This window comes from Coregonus clupeaformis, chromosome 16 (genome assembly GCF_020615455.1).
Source record: "Coregonus clupeaformis isolate EN_2021a chromosome 16, ASM2061545v1, whole genome shotgun sequence".
In the NCBI taxonomy this organism is placed as follows: Eukaryota; Metazoa; Chordata; class Actinopteri; order Salmoniformes; family Salmonidae; genus Coregonus; species Coregonus clupeaformis.
In genome coordinates this window covers 3,140,695-3,167,304 of record NC_059207.1, presented here as the reverse complement: position 1 = coordinate 3,167,304, position 26,610 = coordinate 3,140,695, and the positions used below count along the sequence as shown (strand labels likewise).

The 26,610-nt window shown below is 46.4% G+C and overlaps 1 protein-coding gene across 2 annotated transcripts in view; it reads left to right on the top strand.

The window, feature by feature from the left end:
- dnah2 (dynein, axonemal, heavy chain 2) overlaps window positions 1-26,610 on the top strand; it is a 224,362-nt gene that overhangs the window by 118,140 nt on the left and 79,612 nt on the right. For both annotated transcript variants that reach the window (XM_045225583.1, XM_045225582.1), the window contains exons 34-42: window positions 8,233-8,343; window positions 8,548-8,736; window positions 9,773-9,876; window positions 10,392-10,581; window positions 10,887-11,067; window positions 11,541-11,668; window positions 23,949-24,101; window positions 25,020-25,145; window positions 26,088-26,306. In XM_045225583.1, coding sequence (XP_045081518.1) covers window positions 8,233-8,343; window positions 8,548-8,736; window positions 9,773-9,876; window positions 10,392-10,581; window positions 10,887-11,067; window positions 11,541-11,668; window positions 23,949-24,101; window positions 25,020-25,145; window positions 26,088-26,306 — 1,401 coding nt within the window. The remainder of the gene's footprint in view (window positions 1-8,232; window positions 8,344-8,547; window positions 8,737-9,772; window positions 9,877-10,391; window positions 10,582-10,886; window positions 11,068-11,540; window positions 11,669-23,948; window positions 24,102-25,019; window positions 25,146-26,087; window positions 26,307-26,610) is intronic.

Sequence of the window (26,610 nt, the reverse complement as noted above, 5' to 3'; positions counted from 1 at the left end):
GAGGCACAGTCTCGCGAAATGCTTGCATTCACCCGCGGTATGGTGGCAGGGTGAAAGTATTTTCGTGGTAGCAGGGTGGAGATAACTGTAAATGTAACTAAATGTAACTCCCGAGTGGCGCAGTGGTCTAAGGCACTTCATCGCAGTGCTAGCTGTGCCACTAGAGATCCTGGTTCGAGTCCAGGCTCTGTCGCAGCCGGCCGCGACCGGGAGACCCATGGGCGGCGCACAATTGGTCCAGCGTTGTCCAAGGTAGGGGAGGGTTTGGCCGGCAGGGATGTGGGTTCGTTTCCCACGGGGTGCCAGTATGAAAAAAAACAACAAAAAAAACATGTATGCATTCACTAACTGTAAATCGCTCTGGATTAGAGCGTCTGCTAAATGACTAAAATGTAAATGTGAAAATGAGATAACCACATGTGTGTTGGGGAAAGTGGAAGCAGCTTTTTCAATCACTCCCTTGAGTGCTGTGGCCACCCTTTCCTGCTGGGCCCTCAGGTCATTTGTGCCCGTGTGAATGATGATGTGGCCGGCGGACCCTAGTCTGTCCTCTGACAACAGCTCCAGGGCATGCCTAGTGTTTGGGCACCAGAGTTAAGCCACTTTGTGTTTGGGAAAAAGTTTATCCTCTTGAATGTATTAGCCATTTGAGTCAATGAGGAGCACAATCTATGGCTGTTGTGCTGGTCTGTTTTGTGGGTTTGTTCTGTCTGGATTGTGTGGACTAGCTCTCTGAACTCCACCATGTCTCTCTCCAGCTCTGTGAATTTATCCCTCTCAATGATGGAGGAGCAGTGCAGCTGTGGGACCTGGGTGTGTTCAGTGCTGGGGGGGTGACTATCCTCGTCTGCAGGACACTTTGAAGAGGTGTGATGAGACTCACTCAGGATGGGGGAGTCATCACAGAGAGAGAGCTTTTCCTGCTGTGCTCTCTCTTTGATCCAGGAAAAGTCCTGCTGGAATTGCATGAGGATGCCCTGCACCATTACTGTCCCAGACTTGTACATGTTGTCAGAGGTTGTTTCAATTTCCTCAATGTCTAGTATTCTGAGTTTCCACCCTGGGCCAATACCCTCTCTCTTGACATAGGGGTAGTGTGCTCTTATAGCACTGTGCCATGCCAGGGGATGGTCTGTGTGAAAAATTAAGTTGCTTACGTTCCCCTCTTTGTAGCAGTCAGCAAATAGTGTCTCTGGATTGTCCTTAAGGAGCTTAATCCGTGCAGTGTTATTTTTAATATCCATGGGGTACTGTATTGTAATGACCACTTCAAAGGCCTCTGCATTTGGGTGGGGGGGGGCTGTCTGCATTTGGGTGGGGGGGGCTGTGAAACTCTCCTACCATTGTTAGGCTCAAGAGTTTTCACACCTCTCACTTCACACTTCAGTGCTAATTGAAGTTGCAGCCAGGTCAGCTCTCTCCTAGCAGCTTGGTAGTTTAATAGCTTTATATAACAAAATTACCTAGAGATGATTGTCTTTTACTTTTTGGCTTCTGAAGTAGGTTCAGACTGAACATTACTCACTCAGTTTTGTGTTGGATGGTATTTCCAGGTTCCGCTGTGTTTCTTCTGCAGGTTTTGGTTTGTTAGAAGTTTTTACTTGATAGTCCTTGGTAGTAATAGTCCATTCAGGTAATTTTGTCCAAAATCAAGGTTTTAGGTATGGGATTTGGGTTTGGATTGAAGGTTTTGATGTTGAGGTTGGTATCCTGTATACGTCCTTGTGAAAAAATTCAAGTTTATCTACATTTATCCAACTCTAATTCTATCTTTTTGCAGAAGAACTCAGGAGCCCATGAGCTCTCTCTCTCTCTCTCTCTCTCTCTCTCTCTCTCTCTCTCTCTCTCTCTCTCTCTCTCTCTCTCTCTCTCTCTCTCTTTCTCTCTCTTTCACACTCCCTCTCTGTCTTTCTCTCTCTTTCTCTCTCTTTCTCTTTCAATTCAATTCAATTCAATTTCAATTTAAGGGCTTTATTGGCATGGGAAACGTATGTTAACATTGCCAAAGCAAGTGAAGTAGATAGTAAACAAAAGTGAAATAAACAATAAATATTAACAGTAAACATTACACTCAGAAGTTTCAAAAGAATAAAGACATTTCAAATGTCATAGTATGTATATATACAGTGTTGTAACAATGTGCAAATAGTTAAAGTACAAATGGGAAAATAAATAAACATAAATATGGGTTGTATTTACAATGGTGTTTGTTCTTCACTGGTTGCCCTTTTCTTGTGGCAACAGGTCACAAATCTTTTCACCCAGTAGATAAGGGAGTTTATTAAAATTGGGTTTGTTTTCGAATTCTTTGTGGATCGCTGTATTCTGAGGGAAATATGTGTTTCTAATATGGTCATACATTTGGCAGGAGGTTAGGAAGTGCAGCTCAGTTTCCACCTCATTTTGTGGGCAGTGTGCACATAGCCTGTCTTCCCTTGAGAGCCAGGTCTGCCTACGGCGGCCTTTCTCAATTTTACATTTAAATTTACGTCATTTAGCAGAGCGACTTACAAATTGGTGCATTCACCTATAGCCAGTGGGATAACCACTTTACAAATTTTTTTTTTTGGGGGGTAGAAGGATTACTTTATCCTATCCCAGGTATTCCTTAAAGAGGTGGGGTTTCAAATGTCTCCGGAAGGTGGTGAGTGACTCCGCTGTCCTGGCGTCGTGAGGGAGGTTGTTCCACCATTGGGGTGCCAGAGCAGCGAACAGTTTTGACTGGGCTGAGCGGGAACTATGCTTCCGCAGAGGAAGGGGAGCCAGCAGGCCAGAGGTGGATGAACGCAATGCCCTTGTTTGGGTGTAGGGACTGATCAGAGCCTGAAGGTACGGAGGTGCCGTTCCCCTCACAGCTCCATAGGCAAGCACCATGGTCTTGTAACAGATGCGAGCTTCAACTGGAAGCCAGTGGAGTGTGCGGAGGAGCGGGGTGACGTGAGAGAACTTGGGAAGGTTGAACACCAGACGGGCTGCGGCATTCTGGATGAGTTGTAGGGGTTTAATGGCACAGGCAGGGAGCCCAGCCAACAGCGAGTTGCAGTAATCCAGACGGGAGATGACAAGTGCCTGGATTAGGACCTGTGCCGCTTCCTGTGTAAGGCAGGGTCGTACTCTCCGAATGTTGTAGAGCATGAACCTGCAGGATCGGGTCACCGCCTTGATGTTAGCGGAGAACGACAGGGTGTTGTCCAGGGTCACGCCAAGGCTCTTCGCACTCTGGGAGGAGGACACAACGGAGTTGTCAACCGTGATGGCGAGATCATGGAACGGGCAGTCCTTCCCCGGGAGGAAGAGCAGCTCCGTCTTGCCAAGGTTCAGCTTGAGGTGGTGATCCGTCATCCATACTGATATGTCTGCCAGACATGCAGAGATGCGATTCGCCACCTGGTTATCAGAAGGGGGAAAGGAGAAGATTAGTTGTGTATCGTCAGCGTAGCAATGATAGGAGAGGCCATGTGAGGATATGACAGAGCCAAGTGACTTGGTGTATAGCGAGAATAGGAGAGGGCCTCGAACTGAGCCCTGGGGGACACCAGTGGTGAGAGCACGTGGTGCGGAGACAGCTTCTCGCCACGCCACTTGGTAGGAGCGACCGGTCAGGTAGGACGCAATCCAAGAGTGAGCCGCGCCGGAGAAGCCCAGCTCGGAGAGGGTGGAGAGGAGGATCTGATGGTTCACAGTATCAAAGGCAGCAGACACGTCTAGAAGGACAAGAGCAGAGGAGAGAGAGTTAGCTTTAGCAGTGCGGAGAGCCTCCGTGACACAGAGAAGGGCAGTCTCAGTTGAATGACCAGTCCTGAAACCTGACTGGTTTGGATCAAGAAGGTCATTCTGAGAGAGATAGCAAGAGAGTTGGCTAAAGACGGCACGCTCAATAGTTTTGGAAAGAAAAGAATGAAGGGATACTGGTCTGTAGTTGTTGACATCAGAGGGATCGAGTGTTGGTTTTTTGAGAAGGGGTGCAACTCTCGCTCTCTTGAAGACGGAAGGGACATAGCCAGCGGTCAAGGATGAGTTGATCAGCGAGGTGAGGTAGGGGAGAAGGTCACCGGAGATGGTCTGGAGAAGAGAGGAGGGGATGGGGTCAAGTGTGCAGGTTGTTGGGCGGCCTGCAGTCACAAGTCGCGAGATTTTATCTGGAGAGAGAGGGGAGAAAGAAGTCAAAGGAGGGGGGGTTCAGCAGGGAGGAGAATGTGGCAAAGAGCTTCCTAGGGTTAGAGGCAGATGCTTGGAATTTAGAGTGGTAGAAAGTGGCCTTAGCAGCAGAAACAGATGAAGAAAATGTAGAGAGGAGGGAGTGAAAAGATGCCAGGTCCGCAGGGAGTCTAGTTTTCTTCCATTTCCGCTCAGCTGCCCGGAGCTCTGTTCTGTGAGCTCGCAATGAGTCATCAAGCCACGGAGCTGGAGGGGAGGACCGAGCCGGCCGGGAGGATAGGGGACACAGAGAGTCAAAGGATGCAGAAAGGGAGGAGAGGAGGGTTGAGGAGGCAGAATCAGGAGATTGGAGGGAGAAGGATTGAGCAGAGGGAAGAGATGATAGGATGGAAGAGGAGAGAGTAGTGGGAGAGAGAGAGCGAAGGTTGCGGCGGCGCATTACCATCTGTGTAGGGGGCAGAGTGAGTAATGTTGAAGGAGAGCGAGAGAGAAAAGGATACAAAGTGAGTGGTCGGAGACATGGAGGGAGTTGCAGTGATATTAGTAGAAGAGCAGCATCTAGTAAAGATGAGGTCAAGTGTATTGCCTGCCTTGTGAGTAGGGGGACGGGTGAGAGGGTGAGGTCAAAAGAGGAGAGGAGTGGAAAGAAGGAGGCAGAGAGAAATGAGTCAAATGTAGACGTAGGGAGGTTGAAATCCCCCAAAAACTGTGAGGGTGAGCCATCCTCAGGAAAGGAACTTATCAAGGCGTCAAGCTCATTGATGAACTCTCCAAGGGAACCTGGAGGGCGATAGATGACAAGGATATTAAGCTTAAATGGGCTAGTGACTGTGACAGCATGGAATTCAAATGAGGAGATAGACAGATGGGTTAGGGGAAAAATTGAGAATGTCCACTTGGGAGAGATGAGGATTCCTGTGCCACCACCCCTCTGACCAGATGCTCTCGGGGTATGCGAGAACACATGGTCAGACGAGGAGAGAGCAGTAGGAGTAGCAGTGTTTTCAGTGGTAATCCATGTTTCCCGTCAGCGCCAGGAAGTCGAGGGACTGGAGGGTAGCATAGGCTGGGATGAAGTCAGCCTTGTTGGCAGCAGAACGGCAGTTCCAGAGGCTGCCTGAGACCTGGAACTCCAGGTGTGTGGTGCGTGCAGGGACCACCAGGTTAGAGAGGCAGCAGCCACGCGGTGTGAGGCGTTTGTGTAGCCTGTGCGGAGAGGAGAGAACAGGGATAAGCAGAGGCATAGTTGACAGGCTGTAGCAAATGGCTACAATAATGCAGAGGAGATCGGAATGAAATGAACTAAACATCTGGGAAAGGAGAGAGCGGGGCCTCCCTCACCACAACTCCCAAATATAACTCTCCCAACTTCCACCTCAGAAACTATAATTGTTTCACTGAAACACCCTAATAAAACTCTCCCAACTTCCACTTTAGAAATTAGAATTGTTGTAAACTACAGCGGTTCAATGTTTCAAGGAATAGACTCAACTTACTTTATTCAGCTAGCTAACTATGACGCCATAGCTAACTAGCATGCTAGCATCCAATAACACACGGTTTAGCACCAATACTTGGTTACAACAAACTACCAATAGTGTGTTAACACACTAAACAGATAATTCGTGTCCGTGTCTAGTTCCTTTCATAACGCAGCAATAATTAAACGTTGGCTAGCTAGCACAAATATATTGTATTTAGCTGCTACAGTACTGCTAGCTGGTAGTGTTGGCTAGCTAGAAATGGCTGCTGTGTTGACTTTGTTTGAAAAACGGCGTCGCTGCGAACGAATGTAGCTGGCTAGCTAACCTCGATAGTTACTCGATACTACACCTTTATCTTTGATACAAATACAACTATGTAGCTAGCCAACATTACACTAATCAAATCGTTCCATTGTAATGTAATGTGTCATATTACCTGCGGAGCGAAGTACAGCATGACTACTCACCTCGCCTGCCTGCCGACATTGAGAGAATTACTTGACACATTGGAAAGCTATGCTCACTGAGTCTGTACATAGAAGGCTATGCTCACTGAGTCTGTACATAGTCAAAGCTTTCCTTAAGTTTGGGTCAGTCACAGTGGTCAGGTATTCTGCCACTGTGTACTCTCTGTTTAGGGCCAAATAGCATTCTAGTTTGCTCTGTTTTTTTGTTTGTTCTTTCCAATGTGTCAAGTAATTCTCTTTTTGTTTTCTCATGATTTGGTTGGGTCTAATTGTGTTGTTGTTGTTGTCCTGGGGCTGTGTGGGGTCTGTTTGTGTTTGTGAACAGAGCCCCAGGACAAGCTTACTTAGGGGACTCTTCTCCAAGTGCATCTCTCTGTAGGTGATGGCTTTGTTATGGAAGGTTTGGGAATCGCTTCCTTTTAAGTGGTTATAGAATTTAACAGCTCTTTTCTGGATTTTGATAATTAGCGGGTATTGGCCTAATTCTGCTCTGCATGCATTATTTGGTGTTTTACGTTGTACACAGAGGATGTTTTTGCAGAATTCTGCATGCAGAGTCTCAATTTGGTGTTTGTCCCATTTTGTGAATTCTTGGTTGGTGAGCGGACCCCAGACCTCACAACCATAAAGGGCAATGGGTTCTATAACTGATTCAAGTATTTTTAGCCAGATCCTAATTGGTATGTCAAATGTTATGTTCCTTTTGATGGCATAGAAGGCCCTTCTTGCCTTGTCTCTCAGATCGTTCACAGCTTTGTGGAAGTTACCTGTGGCGCTGATGTTTAGGCCAGGTATGTATAGTTTTTTGTGTGCTCTAGGCAACGGTGTCTAGATGGAATTTGTATTTGTGGTCCTGGCAACTGGACCTTTTTTGGAACACCATTATTTTTGTCTTACTGAGATTTACTGTCAGGGCCCAGGTCTGACAGAATCTGTGCGGAAGATCTAGGTGCTGCTGTAGGCCCTCCTTGGTTGGTGACAGAAGCACCAGATCATCAGCAAACAGAAGACATTTGACTTCAGATTCTAGTAGGGTGAGGCCGGGTGCTGCAGACTGTTCTAGGGCTTAAACTGCATCCCTGTCTCACCCCACGGCCCTGTGGAAAGAAATGTGTGTGTTTTTGGCCAATTTTAACCGCACACTTGTTGTTTGTGTACATGGATTTTATAATGTCGTATGTTTTTCCCCCAACCCCACTTTCCATCAATTTGTATAGCAGACCCTAATGCCAAATGCAGACCCTAATGCATGAGAAGACTTTTCCTTTGTTTTTGTTTGTTTGTTTGTCAATTAGGGTGTGCAGGGTGAATACGTGGTCTGTCGTACGGTAATTTGGTAAAAAGCCAATTTGACATTTGCTCAGTACATTGTTTTCACTGAGGAAATGAACTAGTCTGCTGTTAATGATAATGCAGAGGATTTCCCCAAGGTTGCTGTTGACGCATATCCCACGGTAGTTATTGGGGTCAAATTTGTCTCCACTTTTGTGGATTGGGGTGATCAGTCCTTGGTTCCAAATATTGGGGAGGGTCAGTATAGGGGGATGAGAAGAGGCAAAAGAGGAAAGCCCTCAAAATTGTCAAAGACTCCAGCCACCCTAGTCTTTCTCTCTCTCCTTCTCTCTCTCTTTTTCTCTCTCTTTCACACACTCTCTCTCTTTCTCTCTCTTTCTCTCTCTTTCTCTCTCTCTTTCTCTCTCTCTCTCTCTCTCTCTCTCTCTCTCTCTCTCTCTCTCTCTCTCTCTCTCTCTCTCTCTCTCTCTCTCTCTCTCTCTCTCTCTCTCTCTCTCTCTCTCTCTCTCTCTCTCTCTCTCTCTCTCTCTCTCTCTCTCTCTCTCTCTCTCTCTCTCTCTCTCTCTCTCTCTCTCTCTCTCTCTCTCTCTCCTCTCTCTCTCTCTCTCTCTCTCTCTCTCTCTCTCTCTCTGTGCTCAGATGTTTTCTCCTCCATCCCTCACTGTGTATGTCAGTCCTTATTGAACACTCTCATTGTCTCTCTCTGTGCCTTCTGATTTTGCAAAATGGACGTCAAAAACAAAATGGACAAATGTCCACCTAAAATGGACACTAAAGTTTTGAACTAAAGTTTTGAACTTCAACTTCATTACTGTATTCCTCCTATCCAGATGCTGATCACAGCTAGTCAGATCCAGTGGACCGCTGACGTCACCAAGTCTCTGATCACCGGCAAGGAGAGGGCCGACAAGTCTGCACTCAAGTCCTTAAAGAAGAAACAGGTTAGAGAGGGAGAGCGAAGGGTAGCACTCTGTTAACAATAACTCATTCTGAGTGGTGAAACTCTGCTGCTCAAAGTAGACTCCAATAGTATGAGTGATGAGGAAGTGCTATAGAGTAGGTCCTGTTAACCAGGGACCGTATGCACAACTACACTAGCGCCTGTTTGACTCTGTAACCTTTGACCCTTTGTCCCTGCCCGTCAGGTGTCCATGCTGCACCGTTACTCTGACGCCATCCGGGGGAACCTGTCTAAGATCCTGCGCCTGAAGATTGTTGCGCTGGTCACCGTGGAGGTGCACGACCGCGACGTCATCGACAAGCTGGCTAAGACGGGCTGTAACGACGTCAACGCCTTTGACTGGCTCTGCCAGCTCCGCCTCTACTGGGAGAAGGTACGGAGAGGGGGGGGAAAGGAAGAGGTGAGGAGAGGGGGAGATTAGGAGGAGGTGAGGAGATGGAGGGGGGAGGAGGAGGGGAGGAAGAGGTGAGGAGAGGAAGAGAGGAGGATGTGAGGAGAGGGGGAGGAGGGGGGAGGATGAGGAGAGGAAGAGAGGAGAGGAGAAGGAGAGGAGGAAGTAAGGAGAGGGGAGGTGAGGAGGGGGGAGGAGGTGAGGAGAGGAGGAGGTGAGGAAAGGAGAGGGGAAGGTGAGGAGGAGGTCAGTAAAGGGGGATGAGAAGAGGCAAAAGAGGAAGGCCCTCAAAATTGTCAAAGACTCCAGCCACCCTAGTCATAGACGGTTCTCTCTGCTACCGCACGGCAAGCGGTACCGGAGTGCCAAATCTAGGTCCAAAAGACTTCTCAAAAGCTTCTACCCCCAAGACATAATCATGGCTACCCGGACTATTTACACTGCCCCCCACCCCCACCCCCCACCCCATCTTTTTACGCTGCTGCTACTCTGTTAATTATTTATGCATAGTCACTTTAACTCTACCCACATGTACATATTACTTCAACTACTTCAACTAGCCGGTGCCCCGCACATTGACTCTGCATAATCCCCTGTATATATAGCCTCCCTACTGTTATTTTATTTTACTTCTGCTCTTTTTTTTCTCAACACTTTTGTTGTTGTTTTATTTTACTTTTTCATAAAAAATAAATGCACTGTTGGTTAAGGGCTGTAAGTAAGCATTTCACTGTAATGTCTACACCTGTTGTATTCGGCGCATGTGGCCAATACAATTTGATTTGATTTGATTTGAGAAGAGGAGTAAGGGGCCTTCGTCTAGCTCTGCCAGCTCTGCCTCTACTGGGAGAAGGTACGGAGGGGGAGGAAAGGAAGAGGTGAGGAGAGGGGGAGGTCAGGAGGAGGTGAGGAAAGGGTACGGAGGGGGATGAGAGGAGGTAGAATAGAAAGCAGGGAGAGGAATGAAAGTGAAGAGATAGATCAAATTTGATCCTAAACTTTTTTTCTCTGTTCATAGGAAGTGGATGACTGTATCATCAGGCAGACCAACACACACTTCCAGTACAGCTATGAGTACCTGGGTAACTCTGGACGACTGGTCATCACCCCACTCACTGACAGGTAAACACTAGCATCAACCCAGGACCTCACAGTAAAGAGACAGTGGCCACATCTCAGAGTTCACACTAGCTATTCCCTATATCAGTGGTTTTCAAGCCTCTCCTCGGGGACACCCAGACGTTTCACAATTTTGTTGCAGCCTTGAACTATCTCACATGATTTCCCCCAATTAATCTAATCAAATTTGATTTGTCACATGCGCTGAATACAACAGGTGTAGACCTGTTTACTTACAAGCCCTTAACCAACAATGCAGAGTTTGTTTTTAAAGTAAGTAAGAAAATATTTTCTAAAAATAAATAAAAATAAAAAATAAATAAGGGCTTGATGATTAGTGGACAAGTTGAATCAGGTGCGCTAGCTCTGGAAGGGTTCAAATACATGAAACGGCTGGGGTTTATATTGTAGTGCACTATTTTTCAGTTGTCTCTGCCATTACCAGCACCTTGAAGAAGCTGCTATGCACAACGCTTTTCCTTCTTTTCCCCCATCTCTCTCCCTCTCTCATCTTCCAGGTGTTACATGACCCTGACCACAGCCCTCCACCTCCACCGGGGGGGCTCTCCTAAAGGTCCAGCAGGGACAGGGAAGACTGAGACGGTCAAGGACCTGGGCAAGGCTATGGGCATGTATGTCATCGTGGTCAACTGCTCTGATGGGATGGACTTCAAGTCCATGGGACGTATGTACTCTGGACTGGCTCAGGTAATGTGAAGAAACAGATACACTGTTATGTTATTAGGATGGTTTACCAGAGCTTAGTCCTGGACTAAGAATCATGTCAATTTTAGGTGCTTCTTAGTGCAGAACTAAGCTTAATCTGTGTCTGGGAAACCAGCCTGTGTAGTTCATCTTAGGTATTGCATATCCATTGAAAGTCTTGAATGGGTAATGCACCCATTACAGCAACACAATTTACATATCAGGTAAACACATAGATATACATAGCACTGTTGAAAATAATGCCCAGCTAAAATCATATGTGTGTGTCTATCTGTGTGTATCTCCAGACGGGTGCGTGGGGCTGTTTTGATGAGTTTAACCGTATCAACATTGAGGTGTTGTCAGTGGTGGCTCAGCAGATCCTGTCCATCCTGTCTGCTCTGTCTGCTGGAGCCGCCAGGTTCATCTTTGAAGGACGAGAGATCCGCCTGGTCTGGTCCTGTGGTATCTTCATTACCATGAACCCTGGTACAGTCATTTCACATATCTGTGTATAAATGGAACTATAGTATTGAGACATTTCTCAATGATATCCATTCAGGATTTACATTTTAGTCATTTAGAAGACGGTCTAATCCAGAGCGATTTACAGTTAGTGCGTTCATCTTAAGAAAACTAGATGGGACAACCACATATCACAGTCATAGTAAGTACATTTTTCCTCAATAAAGTAGCAATCAGCAAAGTCAGAACTAGGAAGGGGGGAAAGAGTAAAGTGTGAGTGTTAGTTCACTAAATCCTTTTAAGAAATGTATTTAGGCTTACTTCAAGTTAGAATCATGCTCATGTTTCTAAAACGGATTTTGTGCTTGTGTGTGTGATAGAGAGAAGGGGAAAGAGAGGGGGAGAAAGAGTGAAAGGGGAGACAGAGAGAGGGGGATAGATTGAGAGAGAGAGAGAGAGAGATCATATGGTAATAAGTGTGTTCTCTCCATCCCCAGGCTATGCTGGTCGTACAGAACTACCTGACAACTTGAAGTCCATGTTCAGGCCCATCTCCATGGTGGTACCTGACTCCACCCTCATTGCTGAGATCACCCTGTTCGGAGAGGGATTCAACAACTGCAAGGTAATAAAGTGCAGAGGGAGGGAGGGAGGGAGGGAGGGAGGGAGGGAGGGAGGGAGGGAGGGAGGGACAGAGACCTTTATGTTCAAGGTAATAATACTACATAAATGATAGGGAAAAGGGGTTTTCTTGACCAAACAATGTCAGACCTTAATGTTGCTTCTGACTGCCTGAAGAGTGTTTCCTGACCGTAGGGACTAGAGTTTTTCCTGCTTAGCTCACAGAAAGCCCTGGAAAAACTCCTGGCCCTAACTATGATACTACAAGATAGTACTGTAATATCTACTATTTCACTGTAAGGAAAAACCTACTTGCCCACTGTGTCTGTTAACTAAATGAACAAGATATTCATATTCCATATAAGATTGTGAGTTTAATGAATTACACTGGCGGTAGGTATATATTTAAAACTGTTCACTCGTAATGCGTGGTGGTTTCTAAAGAATATCTTGTAGAATTATCACTGGCGCGTTAATGAAATATAGATGTTTCTTTTATGTTGAGAGCGAAGCAATCATCAGATGAGATTGAGTTCCCATGGCATTGAAGGATAGAAATAGATGCATATCATCAAATCAATCTGGTGGATATTACATTTACTGTCTCCGCTACGCTGCGTCTCACAAATCTGATGTTACAGGATATGGATTTTACACTACATGATGATGACACAGACATGAATTAGGAACGAACGCACCAGTGTTTCTGCTGCATTCATTTAGCTGTGGCACTGTGCCACGGGAAAATACATTTTTAAACATCGTAGTATTTCTACTAGGGCTTTTCGAAACTATTAAAACAATCGATGAATCCCATTTTTTGAAATTGTTCAAATTTGACCCTAAATAAAGATGTTTCATTTTTTTTTTTAAACATCACATTGGGTTGTAGGTATAACATATTTTGATTATAGGGGAAGAAATCACAAAATAAACTGTATTCTAAGACAATAACAACAGATCAGCCAGGTCAGAGTTCATGTAAAATATCATACAGCTATTAGATCTAGCCGAGGCTACTGATATGTGGACACCCCTTCAAATGAGTGGATTTGTCTATTTCAGTCACACCCGTTGCTGGCAGGTGTATAAAATCGAGCACACAGCCATGCAATCTCCATAGACAAATATTGGCAGTAGAATGGCCTTACCGAAGAGCTCAGTGACTTTCAACGTGGCACCGTCATAGGATGCCACCGTAGTCAAATATTTGCCCTGCTAGAGCTGCCCCGGTCAACTGTAAGTGCTGTTATTGTGAAGTGGAAACGTCTAGGAGCAACAGCGGCTCAGCCGTGAAGTGGTAGGCCACACAAGCTCACAGAATGGGACCGCAGAGTGCTGTAGCGTGTAAAAATCATCTGTCCTTGGTTGCAACACTCACTACCGAGTTCCAAACTGCCTCTGGAAGCAACGTCAGCACAATAACTGTTCGTCAGGAGCTTCATGAAATGGGTTTCAATGGCCGAGCAGCCGCACACAAGCCTAAGATAACCATGCGCAATGCCAAGCGTCTGCTGCAGTGGTGTAAAGCTCTCTGCCATTGGACTCTGGAGCAGTGGAAACGCGTTATCTGAAAATGGAGCTAGACTGGTATACATGATGAATGCTTCTCCCTCTCTGTCATGGATGCCATGGTTGCCCTTAGTTTGAAGATGTAATCCGTAGACAGGTGTTTTATACAACAGCCTTCTATGTTCTCTTTTCGACTCCTCAGCATTTGCATAATCTCTTTGCTTCCACCGGGCATTCCACTGATTTTAAAACATGGTCAACTTCTTCCGTGACAACAACACTGTTGATCGCCGTTTCTTCCCCATCACTGTCATCAGAAGCCTCTACAATGTCTGGTTCAATGAAAATGTTTTTACCTATGTCACTGGTGCTGAAGGTGGGTGTGGTGCAGGAATCAAGCGCAGGACGCAGAAACTAAGTCCAAAAGACTTTAGTGAAATATTCACGTAGTACACGAGCACAACAAGCCCGGAGGCGAAATAAAGGCGCACACAGGCGTCAAACAAAAGGCGCACTAACATGTGCGAAAACCTCTCCAAACAACGGAGGGAAACACGTAGCAACGAACACCAAACAGAAGCGTAATCACACACAACACCTGACACACACAACGAGAACTAAATAGGACACTAATGAAGACTAACTAGAAACAGGTGTACAACATCAAGACAAAACCAAACGAACATGAAACATACAACGGTGGCAGCTAGTACTCCAGGGACGACGACCGCCGAAACCTGCCCGAGCAAGGAGGAGGAGCAGCCTCGGCCGAAACCGTGACAACCTAAATCAGGGATTTCCTAATCGACTGATTCATTTGAGAGTCAGCATGGCACGATCGTCCTCCAAAAAGTAGTCCATCACAACTTTTTCCCATTATCTTTGTCGATAGCGCTAAATTCAGGGCAACAATGTTGAGAGCAGTAGTAAAACTTTTGCAGTTCTTCATGATATCTTTCAAAAATTATTATTATTATTATTATATTATATTATTATTATTATTATTATTATATTATTAAAAAAGCTGCGGTAGAAAGGATTACCTACACATACTGAGCAGCTCATGTTATAGACAGAAGCATGTTACATGGCAGACCAATCCGAACTCATCTCTCGGCATGTCCAGCCCATCCATTATCTCAGCCAATCATGGCTAGCGGGAAAGTTCCTGTATTTTTCTGTGGCTAATCCAACTAGGCTCGTAATTTAACAACTTTATTCGTGTTTACAGATGGCATAAGCTGGTCCTTATAGCACTTCATCTGTCCGCCTGCAGACCGCCGGGCAAGATGTAGCTGGCCATACAGGATCTTCCGTGGCAAGCGTTCCTGAGACATTCTAATGACGTGCCCAAGCCAGCGCAGTTGGTGTTGGGTGACCATGGCCTCCATACTCTTGCAGTTGGTCTTAGCAAGTATTTCTGTATGGGGCACACGGTCGCACCAGGTGATTCCCAGGATGCGCTGCAGGCATCTTATGTGGAATCGCTCGAGCTGCTTGTTGTGGTAACTGTAATTGACCCAGGCTTTACAGCTGGAAAGCAGTGTGGTGATGCAGACGGCTTGATAGACGGCGACTGGGGTGTGAAGGTGGAGATCCCTGTTTTGTAAGACTCTGGGTCTGAGTTTCCCGAAGTCAGCTGATGCTTGCTTGATCCTGTTTTGAATTTTGAGGTCGATGCTGCAGTTTTCAGAGAGGATGCTGCCCAGGTATTTGAAGGACAGGACTATTGCCAGTGATTTGTGCTCAATGGTGAAGACAGGCATGGTGGTTGGAGGGCTGGCTCTCCATTGGAAGACCACCTCTGTCTTGGTGGTGTTGATAGACAGTCCCATCCTGCTATAGACCCTCACAGCCGCTACAAGGATGGACTGAAGGTCACAAAAGCACAGTTATCAGCAGACTGCAGCTCAAGAACCCATTCCGTCAAAACCTCGGTGGTTGCTTGGAGCCTCCTGATGTTGAATAGGTTTCCATCCAGCCTGAAGTCCACCGCAACCCTGCTGCTGTCCTCAAGCTCCTTGTGGAGAAGCTGGGTGACACATAGGAGGAAGATGTTAAAGAGTACAGGTGCCAGCTCACACCCCTGCCTCACACCGATGCTTACTCCAAAGGGCACTGACTCCTGCCCTCCTATGGCCACCCGAGCCATCATCCCATCATGGAACTGGCAAAAGATGTTGACAAATTTGTCTGAATGGTGTCTGAACAGCCACATTTGAGTAGAATGCCCCATAGTAGTTCCCTGCTCACAGTGTCGAAGGCCTTGGAGAGGTCGACAAAGGCCATGAAAAGGTCCTGATGTTGTTCACAGCACTTCTCCTGGAGTTGCCGTGCCGTGGATATCATGTCGCCCGTACTCCTGTTCTTTCTGAAGCCACATTGTGACTCTGAAGCCGCATTGTCACCCTTGTTCTTATACAGTGAGGGAAAAAAGTATTTGATCCCCTGCTGATTTTGTACGTTTGCCCACTGACAAAGAAATGATCAGTCTATAATTTTAATGGTAGGTTTATTTGAACAGTGAGAGACAGAATAACAAACAAAAATCCAGAAAAATGCATGTCAAAAATGTTATAAATTGATTTGCATTTTAATGAGGGGAAATAAGTATTTGACCCCCTCTCAATCAGAAAGATTGCTGGCTCCCAGGTGTCTTTTATACAGGTAACGATCTGAGATTAGGAGCACACTCTTAAAGGGAGTGCTCCTAATCTCAGCTTGTTACCTGTATATAAGACACCTGTCCACAGAAGCAATCAATCAATCAGATTCCAAACTCTCCACCATGGCCAAGACCAAAGAGCTCTCCAAGGATGTCAGGGACAAGATTGTAGACCTACACAAGGCTGGAATGGGCTACAAGACCATCGCCAAGCAGCTTGGTGAGAAGGTGACAACAGTTGGTGCGATTATTCGCAAATGGAAGAAACACAAATGCACTGTCAATCTCCCTCGGCCTGGGGCTCCATGCAAAATCTCACCTCGTGGAGTTGCAATGATCATGAGAACGGTGAGGAATCAGCCCAGAACTACACGGGAGGATCTTGTCAATGATCTCAAGGCAACAATTGGTAACACACTACGCCGTGAAGGACTGAAATCCTGCAGCGCCCGCAAGGTCCCCCTGCTCAAGAAAGCATATATACAGGCCCGTCTGAAGTTTGCCAATGAACATCTGAATGATTCAGAGGAGAACTGGGTGAAAGTGTTGTGGTCAGATGAGACCAAAATGGAGCTCTTTGGCATCAACTCAACTCGCCGTGTTTGGAGGAGGAGGAATGCTGCCCATGACCCCAAGAACACCATCCCCACCATCAAACATGGAGGTGGAAACATTATGCTTTGGGGGTGTTTTTCTGCTAAGGGGACAGCACAACTTCACCGCATCAAAGGGACGATGGACGGGGCCATGTACCGTCAAATCTTGGGTGAGAACCTCCTTCCCTCAGCCAGGGCATTGAAAATGGGTCGTGGATGGGTATTCCAGCATGACAATGACCCAAAACACACGGCCAAGGCAACAAAAGAGTGGCTCAAGAAGAAGCACATTAAGGTCCTGGAGTGGCCTAGCCAGTCTCCAGACCTTAATCCCATAGAAAATCTGTGGAGGAGCTGAAGGTTCGAGTTGCCAAACGTCAGCCTCGAAACCTTAATTACTTGGAGAAGATCTGCAAAGAGGAGTGGGACAAAATCCCTCCTGAGATGTGTGCAAACCCTGGTGGCCAACTACAAGAAACGTCTGACCTCTGTGATTGCCAACAAGGGTTTTGCCACCAAGTACTAAGTCATGTTTTGCAGAGGGGTCAAATACTTATTTCCCTCATTAAAATGCAAATCAATTTATAACATTTTTTACATGTGTTTTTCTGGATTATTTTGTTGTTATTCTGTCTCTCACTGTTCAAATAAACCTACCATTAAAATGATAGACTGATCATTTCTTTGTCAGTGGGCAAACGTAAAAAATCAGCAGGGGATCAAATACTTTTTTCCCTCACTGTAGATGGTGACAATGTTTGCATCTCGCCACTGTTGGCGGTCCCAAACCTCCGTGATGTACTGGTGGAGCGTTCTGGTGCAGAAGTAACCTCCCTTCTTAAGTAGCTCTGCACACACACACACACACACACACACACACACACACACACACACACACACACAGACACAGACACAGACACGCATACACATACACTTACAGGAATGAACAATAGCACACACACACACACATTGCCTCGTGCTCTGAGATGAGAGTCAGTGGGGTTTGGAGTGCAGCCAGGATGTTATGGGATTATCTACATTGGGACTCCTATTGGATCTGATGGAGGCATGGAATAATGGCACACACAGACACACACACACACACACACACACACACACACACACACACAGACACACACATACACAGACACACACACACACACACAGACACACATACACAGATCACTGGGACCAGAGCCGGAGCAGGATTAACGCTGACTCACAGGGGGTTGTGTTTGTGTGTGTGTGTGTGTGCTCGCTTCCACAGCGTGTGTTTAACAAGATTCTAATTCACTTCTGCACCAGAGCACCCTCCAAGTCCCTCCTGCGCTACAATACCAACCTATGACACACCCCTGAGGCTTCAATTCCAACACACACACACACTCCAAAATGTCACTAAACTTACCGATGACACCCTTTGTTAACCCCCTAGAGTTGATGTCTGCACCCCCGCACATTTTCTATTAGCATAATAATAAAACAATAGCCATAAAAATCCATCCGTTTAAGCTAGAGATATCTCAATCCACTGCATACGCAGATGTCGCACTTCCACATCTGCGGTGAAAGGTGACAGAGCTAGAGCGGGATTTGTCAGACCATGAGACATCCCGAAAATCGGTCTTCTCACAAAATCCTCTGTAGCGTCCGAACGATTTGGCCTACAAACTAGTATGACCCCTCGAAGGTCATAATAGTTGGTGTTCTCCATTTTGCTCTACGACCCCCACAATCGTCTTGGGACTCGTCTGAAGTCGGTACAGCCGATCTGCCAACTTCTGTCTCTAGCATTTTTCACGTTTTTGAAACTTCAAGGGGTCTTAAAATGCAAAATCAAATAGCTAAATGATCCTTCCTATGACCTTCTTAAAATAATTCCATATAGCTTAGTAGAACCCCCCACCCTCCCCCGGCTTAGACGGGGCTTAGACTGTTATGGGTTAACCTTTATCAAACTTCTCAAACACCCTCCCCATCCATCCACACATAAGCACATACACACACACAAACACACACACACAACAAACAGCAGTGGTGTGTGGTCTCCTGTGGGGAACAGTAATTAGCTGCCAGAGAGAGAATAAGGGGTGTTAACTGAACACCACAAATAACAGCATATTAACAAGAGGTGGGAAAGAGACCAGATCACAACACAACCACTCTCGCCCTGGCACAGAGGAAGGGAGGAAGGGAGGGAGGTAGAGATGGAGAGAGAGACGAAGGGAGGGTGAGAAGGTGGAGGAAAGGGAAATATGGAGGGAGGAAAGAAGAGAGGGAGAGGCTGTTCACGCCTGCTTTAAACCACTAACACCCCAATGCCAGCTGAACCCAGGCCAACATACACACACCTCAGGTCCCCTTGCCACACTGACACACACACACACACACACCCTCTCACTGCATGTGTGTCAAAGAGATATTGTCCCTGTCTCTGATGGGGTGCTGCCATCACCATCACCATCAGAGCCAAGCAGAAATAACCCCTATCTGGTGGCATGGGGCTTTTTGGCCTAGGTGTTTGGCCTACTTTGGTCTGCTTTGGCCTGGTTTGAGAGTGCAGAGCGTATTCTGTGAGCTGGAACAGACAGGAAAGAAGATTTGCTTCCCGTGAGCCCATCGTCTGCTCTGCCTAGCATGACAACGCTGTGTGTGTGTGTGTGTGTGTGCCTGTGCGTGAGCATGTGCGTTTGTGTGTGTGTGTATTTGTGTGCCTGTGTGCATGAGTGATTGTGTGTCACTGAAGCGCATGAAGGGAGAAGTGATGAGAACAAGCTGACATGGTAACCCAGGAGTCCTCCATACTCTCTTATACACACACACACACACACACACACACACACACACACACACACACACACACACACACACGATGGCAAGTGGTGCTCCACAGCCTCCCCTGCTGAGATAGAAGACTGGAGGACAGGAGGGGTGGAGAAAGACGGAGGGGTGACCATGTGACGGACACTCCACACACACAACACACACACACACAGCCTGCTTGCCAAGAGGGGATCATGACAGCCAGTGTCTGTCAAGCTGTCTGTTGTAGGGCAGAGCCGCCACAGAGCGTGTTTTCTAGTCTGTCTGTCTCTCCCTAGCTGGCAGGCCAGCTAACAGACAGACAGACAGACATGTACAGTGGGGAGAACAAGTATTTGATACACTGCCGATTTTGCAGGTTTTCCTACTTACAAAGCATGTAGAGGTCTGTAATATTTATCATAGGTACACTTCAACTGTGAGAGACGGAATCTAAAACAAAAATCCAGAAAATCACATTGTATGATTTTTAAGTAATTAATTTGCATTTTATTGCATGACATAAGTATTTGATACATCAGAAAAGCAGAACTTAATATTTGGTACAGAAACCTGTGTTTGCAATTACAGAGATCATACGTTTCCTGTAGTTCTTGACCAGGTTTGCACACACTGCAGCAGGGATTTTGGCCCACTCCTCCATACAGACCTTCTCCAGATCCTTCAGGTTTCGGGGCTGTCGCTGGGCAATACGGACTTTCAGCTCCCTCCAAAGATTTTCTATTGGGTTCAGGTCTGGAGACTGGCTAGGCCACTCCAGGACCTTGAGATGCTTCTTACACTCCTTAGTTGCCCTGGCTGTGTGTTTCGGGTCGTTGTCATGCTGGAAGACCCAGCCACGACCCATCTTCAATGCTCTTACTGAGGGAAGGAGGTTGTTGGCCAAGATCTCGCGATACATGGCCCCATCCATCCTCCCCTCAATACGGTGCAGTCGTCCTGTCCTCTTTGCAGAAAAGCATCCCCAAATAATGATGTTTCCACCTCCATGCTTCACGGTTGGGATGGTGTTCTTGGGGTTGTACTCATCCTTCTTCTTCCTCCAAACACGGCGAGTGGAGTTTAGACCTAAAAAGCTCTATTTCTGTCTCATCAGACCACATGACCTTCTCCCATTCCTCCTCTGGATCATCCAGATGGTCATTGGCAAACTTCAGACGGCCTGGACATGCGCTGGCTTGAGCAGGGGGACCTTGCGTGCGCTGCAGGATTTTAATCCATAACGGCGTAGTGTGTTACTAATGGTTTTCTTTGAGACTGTGGTCCCAGCTCTCTTCAGGTCATTGACCAGGTCCTGCCGTTTAGTTCTGGGCTGATCCCTCACCTTCCTCATGATCATTGATGCTCCACGAGGTGAGATCTTGCATGGAGCACCAGACCGAGGGTGATTGACCGTCATCTTGAACTTCTTCCATTTTCTAATAATTGCGCCAACAGTTGTTGCCTTCTCACCAAGCTGCTTGCCTATTGTCCTGTAGCCCATCCCAGCCTTGTGCAGGTCTACAATTTTATCCCTGATGTCCTTACACAGCTCTCGGGTCTTGGCCATTGTGGAGAGGTTGGAGTCTGTTTGATTGAGTGTGTGGACAATTCTCTTTTATACAGGTAACGAGTTCAAACAGGTGCAGTTAATACAGGTAATGAGTGGAGAACAGGAGGGCTTCTTAAAGAAAAACGAACAGGTCTGTGAGAGCCGGAATTCTTACTGGTTGGTAGGTGATCAAATACTTATGTCATGCAATAAAATGCAAATTAATTATTTAAAAATCATACAATGTGATTTTCTGGATTTTTGTTTTAGATTCCGTCTCTCACAGTTGAAGTGTACCTATGATAAAAATTACAGACCTCTACATGCTTTGTAAGTAGGAAAACCTGCAAAATCGGCAGTGTATCAAATACTTGTTCTCCCCACTGTATGTATGACACGCTTCACATGACCAGGTTATATTATGATACAACACCGCTAGCTAGGTGACTTCATATACTGAACAAAAATATAAATGCAACATGTAAAGTGTTGGTCCCATGTTTCATGAGCTGAAATAAATGATCCCAGAAATGTTCCATACACACATAGCTTATTTCTCTCAGATTTTGTGCACAAATTTGTTTACATTCCTTTAGTGAGCATTTCTCCTTTGCCAAGATAATCCATCCACCTGACAGGTGTGGCATATCAAGAAGCTGATTAAACAGCATGATCATTACACAGGTGCACCTTGTGCTGGGGACAATAAAAGGCCACTCTAAAATGTGCAGTTTTGTCACACAACAAAATGCCACAGATGTCTCAAGTTTTGAGGGAGGAATGTCCACCAGAGCTGTTGCCAGAGAATCGAATGTTCATTTCTCTACCATAAGCCGCCTCCAAAGTCGTTTTAGAGATTTTGGCAGTACGTCCAACCAGCCTCACAACCACAGACCATGTGTATGGTGTCGTGTGGACGAGCGGTTTGCTGATGTCAACGTTGTGAACAGAGTGACCCATGGTGGCGGTGGGGTTATGGTATGGGCAGGCATAAGCTACGGACAACGAACACAATTGCATTTTATCGATGGCAATGTGAATGCACAAAAATACAGTGACGAAGTCCTAAGGCCCATTGTGAGGCCCATTTTATTTAACGGTTCTGTGACCAACAGATGCATACAGTGGGGAAAAAAAGTATTTAGTCAGCCACCAATTGTGCAAGTTCTCCCACTTAAAAAGATGAGAGAGGCCTGTAATTTTCATCATAGGTACACGTCAACTATGACAGACAAAATGAGAAAAAAAAAAGAAAAAAATGTAATGAATTTATTTGCAAATTATGGTGGAAAATAAGTATTTGGTCAATAACAAAAGTTTCTCAATACTTTGTTATATACCCTTTGTTGGCAATGACACAGGTCAAACGTTTTCTGTAAGTCTTCACAAGGTTTTCACACACTGTTGCTGGTATTTTGGCCCGTTCCTCCATGCAGATCTCCTCTAGAGCAGTGATGTTTTGGGGCTGTCGCTGGGCAACACGGACTTTCAACTCCCTCCAAAGATTTTCTATGGGGTTGAGATTTGGAGACTGGCTAGGCCACTCCAGGACCTTGAAATGCTTCTTACGAAGCCACTCCTTCGTTGCCCGGGCAATGTGTTTGGGATCATTGTCATGCTGAAAGACCCAGCCACGTTTCATCTTCAATGCCCTTGCTGATGGAAGGAGGTTTTCACTCAAAATCTCACGATACATGGCCCCATTCATTCTTTCCTTTACACGGATCAGTCGTCCTGGTCCCTTTGCAGAAAAACAGCCCCAAAGCATGATGTTTCCACCCCCCATGCTTCACAGTAGGTATGGTGTTCTTTGGATGCAACTCAGCATTCTTTGTCCTCCAAACACGACGAGTTGAGTTTTTACCAAAAAGTTATATTTTGGTTTCATCTGACCAAATGACATTCTCCCAATCCTCTTCTGGATCATCCAAATGCACTCTAGCAAACTTCAGACGGGCCTGGACATGTACTGGCTTAAGCAGGGGGACACGTCTGGCACTGCAGGATTTGAGTCCCTGGCGGCGTAGTGTGTTACTGATGGTAGGCTTTTTAACTTTGGTCCCAGCTCTCTGCAGGTCATTCACTAGGTCCCCCCGTGTGGTTCTGGGATTTTTGCTCACCGTTCTTGTGATCATTTTGACCCCACGGGGTGAGATCTTGCGTGGAGCCCCAGATCGAGGGAGATTATCAGTGGTCTTGTATGTCTTCCATTTCCTAATAATTGCTCCCACAGTTGATTTCTTCAAACCAAGCTGCTTACCTATTGCAGATTCAGTCTTCCCAGCCTGGTGCAGGTCTACAATTTTGTTTCTGGTGTCCTTTGACAGCTCTTTGGTCTTGGCCATAGTGGAGTTTTGAGTGTGACTGTTTGAGGTTGTGGACAGGTGTCTTTTATACTGATAAAAAGTTCAAACAGGTGCCATTAATACAGGTAACGAGTGGAGGACAGAGGAGCCACTTAAAGAAGAAGTTACAGGTCTGTGAGAGCCAGAAATCTTGCTTGTTTGTAGGTGACCAAATACTTATTTTCCACCATAATTTGCAAATAAATTCATTAAAAATCCTACAATGTGATTTTCTGGATTTTTTTTTCTCAATTTGTCTGTCATAGTTGACGTGTACCTATGATGAAAATTACAGGCCTCTCTCATCTTTTTAAGTGGGAGAACTTGCACAATTGGTGGCTGACTAAATACTTTTTTCCCCCACTGTATCTGTATTCCCAGTCATGTGAAATCCATAGATTAGGGCCTAATGAATTTAGTTCAATTGACTGATTTCCTCATATGAACTGTAACTCAGTAAAATCTTTGAAATTGTTGCATGTTGCATTTATATTTTTGTTCCGTATAAATGAGACACCTGTTCTTCACGCTACCCTCTAGGGTCATTAAGTAGTGATGGGTTGATGTGGTTATGACGTGTTACTGACTCAGTTTCTCTCTCTCTCTCTCTCTCTCTCTCTCTCTCACTCTCTCTCTCTCTCTCTCTCTCTCTCTCTCTCTCTCTCTCTCTCTCTCTCTCTCTCTCTCTCTCTCTCTCTCTCTCTCTCTCACTCTCTCTCACACACTCTCTCTCCCTCTCTCTCTCTCTCTCTCTCTCTCTCTCTCTCTCTCTCTCTCTCTCTCTCTCTCTCCCCCCCCGCCTCCCTCTCCAGCTCCTGGCTAAGAAGGTGTTCACCCTGTACTCTCTGGCAGTGCAGCAGCTGTCCAAACAGGACCACTATGACTTTGGCCTGCGTGCCCTGACCTCACTGCTCCGCTACGCTGGCAAGAAGAGACGTGTCTGCCCCGACGTGGCGGACGAGGAGGTACAGTGACACTACTCACTTAAACTGACCAGGGTATACAGTAACAGCACTGCAATTGACCTCAGAGTACTACACAGCTATACTTACGCTCACGTTCCAGGATTGGGTTCAATTACATTACATTTGAGTCAATTTCTAGAGAGAGAAATATATTAATTCCAAGAGACAGAGCGGTAGGCAGACAGACAGACAGACAGACAGACAGACAGACAGACAGACAGACAGACATACGTCAGAAAGAAATAAATTCCCCTTTGAATAAATTGGTCAATGGCTCTTTTCAATTAATCTCCTGAATAGACTGAATTGACCTGTAATTAAATCCATCTGACCTCAGTGTGTGTGTGTGTGTGTTTGTGTGTGTGGGTTTGTATGTGTTTGTGAGTGTGTGTGTGTGTGTGTGTGTGTGTGTGTGTGTGTGTGTGTGTGTGTGTGTTGTTTGTGTGTGTGGGTTTGTATGTGTTTGTGAGTGTGTGTGTGTGTGTGTGTGTGTGTGTGTGTGTGTGTTTGCGTGCTCTCTCAGAGTGTGGGAGCAGAGAGCTGCAGAGAGACAGAGAATGCAGATGAGAGTTTTGACACCATAAAAATATGTGCCTGACACCCCAAAGGGAACCAGGCACTGTGATAAAACATTTATCAAAGAGGACAAAAACTTGAAAAGGATTCATCTTTTACCTGATAGCGAGCTTCAGTCGTTCTTCTGTGCTTTTGTATAAATTCACAGTTCCTCGCATTTGTTAAGTTTCTGTTGATGTTGTAAAAGTTAAAAGTGAATGTAAAAGTTAAATCGGTGGTGATTGAACGAGAACATTGTGTACAGTTGTATTTAAAGTAAACTCATGTTAAAGACAGAAAACTATACCTCGCTGTGACTCAAACAGGATGTGATGTCACCCCCGACCTCTCACCCCTGATCAGATCCTGCTGATGTCTATGAAAGACATGAACATCGCCAAGCTGGCCTCAGTCGACCTGCCGCTGTTCAACGGCATCATCCAGGACCTCTTCCCCGCGGTGGAGACCCCTACCATCGACTACGGAAAGGTACCACACATACACACCACACACACACACACACACACCTCCCCGCAATGGAAATCCCCACCATTAGGGAAAAATAAAGTGGCTTCCCAGTTTCCCAGTTGAGCTGAAAATGATTATAGTCAATGGAGCCTGTCAAAGCAGATAATCCATTAACTAGAGGACGAGGGTCGGAGAAGCCTCACATTCTAATGAATGAGTCTCTGAGAACTAAAAGTTCTCCGCTTCAGGTCACGGACACTCACTGTGCTTTTGTCTGATGATGGGACCAACAGACACGTCAGCGGTCTGATGAACTCATGGTGGGACTGAGAAGCTGAGGAGAGGGGAACGAAACACTTCTGGAGAGAGGACTGTAGCTATCACTCCATCCACCCATCCTTCCATCTCTCTACTCCCCCCTCCCCTCTCTCTCTCTCTTTCTCTCTCCCTCTCTCTTTCCACACGACTGCCGTCTCTAAAATGTGCCATCTGTTTTTCACACTACCGAGACGTGAGTGAGCCAAGATGAAAAATGCCGCATCACATCTGCATAAATAATTCATTGTGTTGAGCTGCTCCACTCTGCATCGGCTCTGCATGTTGTGGAGAGAGAGTGGAAGAGAGCTAGGAGGATATTTATTCATTAAGCTGTTTATTTGGCCTGCTTATAAACGGTCTCTCCCAGTCCCACTGGTACAAGTGCAGTAATAGGGAGGGGGGATACTCTATAGGGGTTACATTGTTGCATTGTAACTACACTGAATGCTTGCATTGGTCAGCATAGGCCAGATGTATAAATCAGACCCTCTGACTGCTCTGTACCAGATGCCCCCAGGGCAGACCTGGCCTCAGCAAGTAGCCCTTAATACTGTTTCACTAACTCCGTCCATCCGTCCCTCTGTATCGGCTTCACTCACTCTATCTCTCCATCCATCCCTTCCTCTCCTCCCCCTCTCCCCGAAGCTGAGAGAGACGATCGAGGCGGAGCTGCGTCAGGCCTGTCTCCAGGTGACCCCCTTCACCCTGACCAAGGTCATCCAGCTGTACGAGACCAAGAACTCCAGACACTCCACCATGATCGTGGGCAAGACGGGCAGCGGCAAGACGGTCACCTGGAGGACCCTGCAGAGCACCCTGACAACGATGCACCGCAAGGGAGAGCCCGGGTTCAACCTGGTCCGGGTACGTCTGTCTGTCTAACTGTCTGTTCCCTCTGTTTGTCTGTCAGACCCTGCACCGCAAAGAGGAGCCCAGGTTCAACCTGGTCCGGCACGTCTGTCTCTCTTGTCCCTCTCTCTTTCTGTGTGTCTGTCTGGTCCCTCTCTCTGGTCCGTCTGTCTGTCTCTCTGGTCCGTCTGTCTGGTCCCTCTCTCTGGTCCGTCGGTCCGTCTGTCTGGTCCCTCTCTCTGGTCCGTCGGTCTGTCTGTCTGGTCCTCTGTTGGCTTTCTGACTCTGGCCCTGCACCAAGACTACAATACAGTGCAAT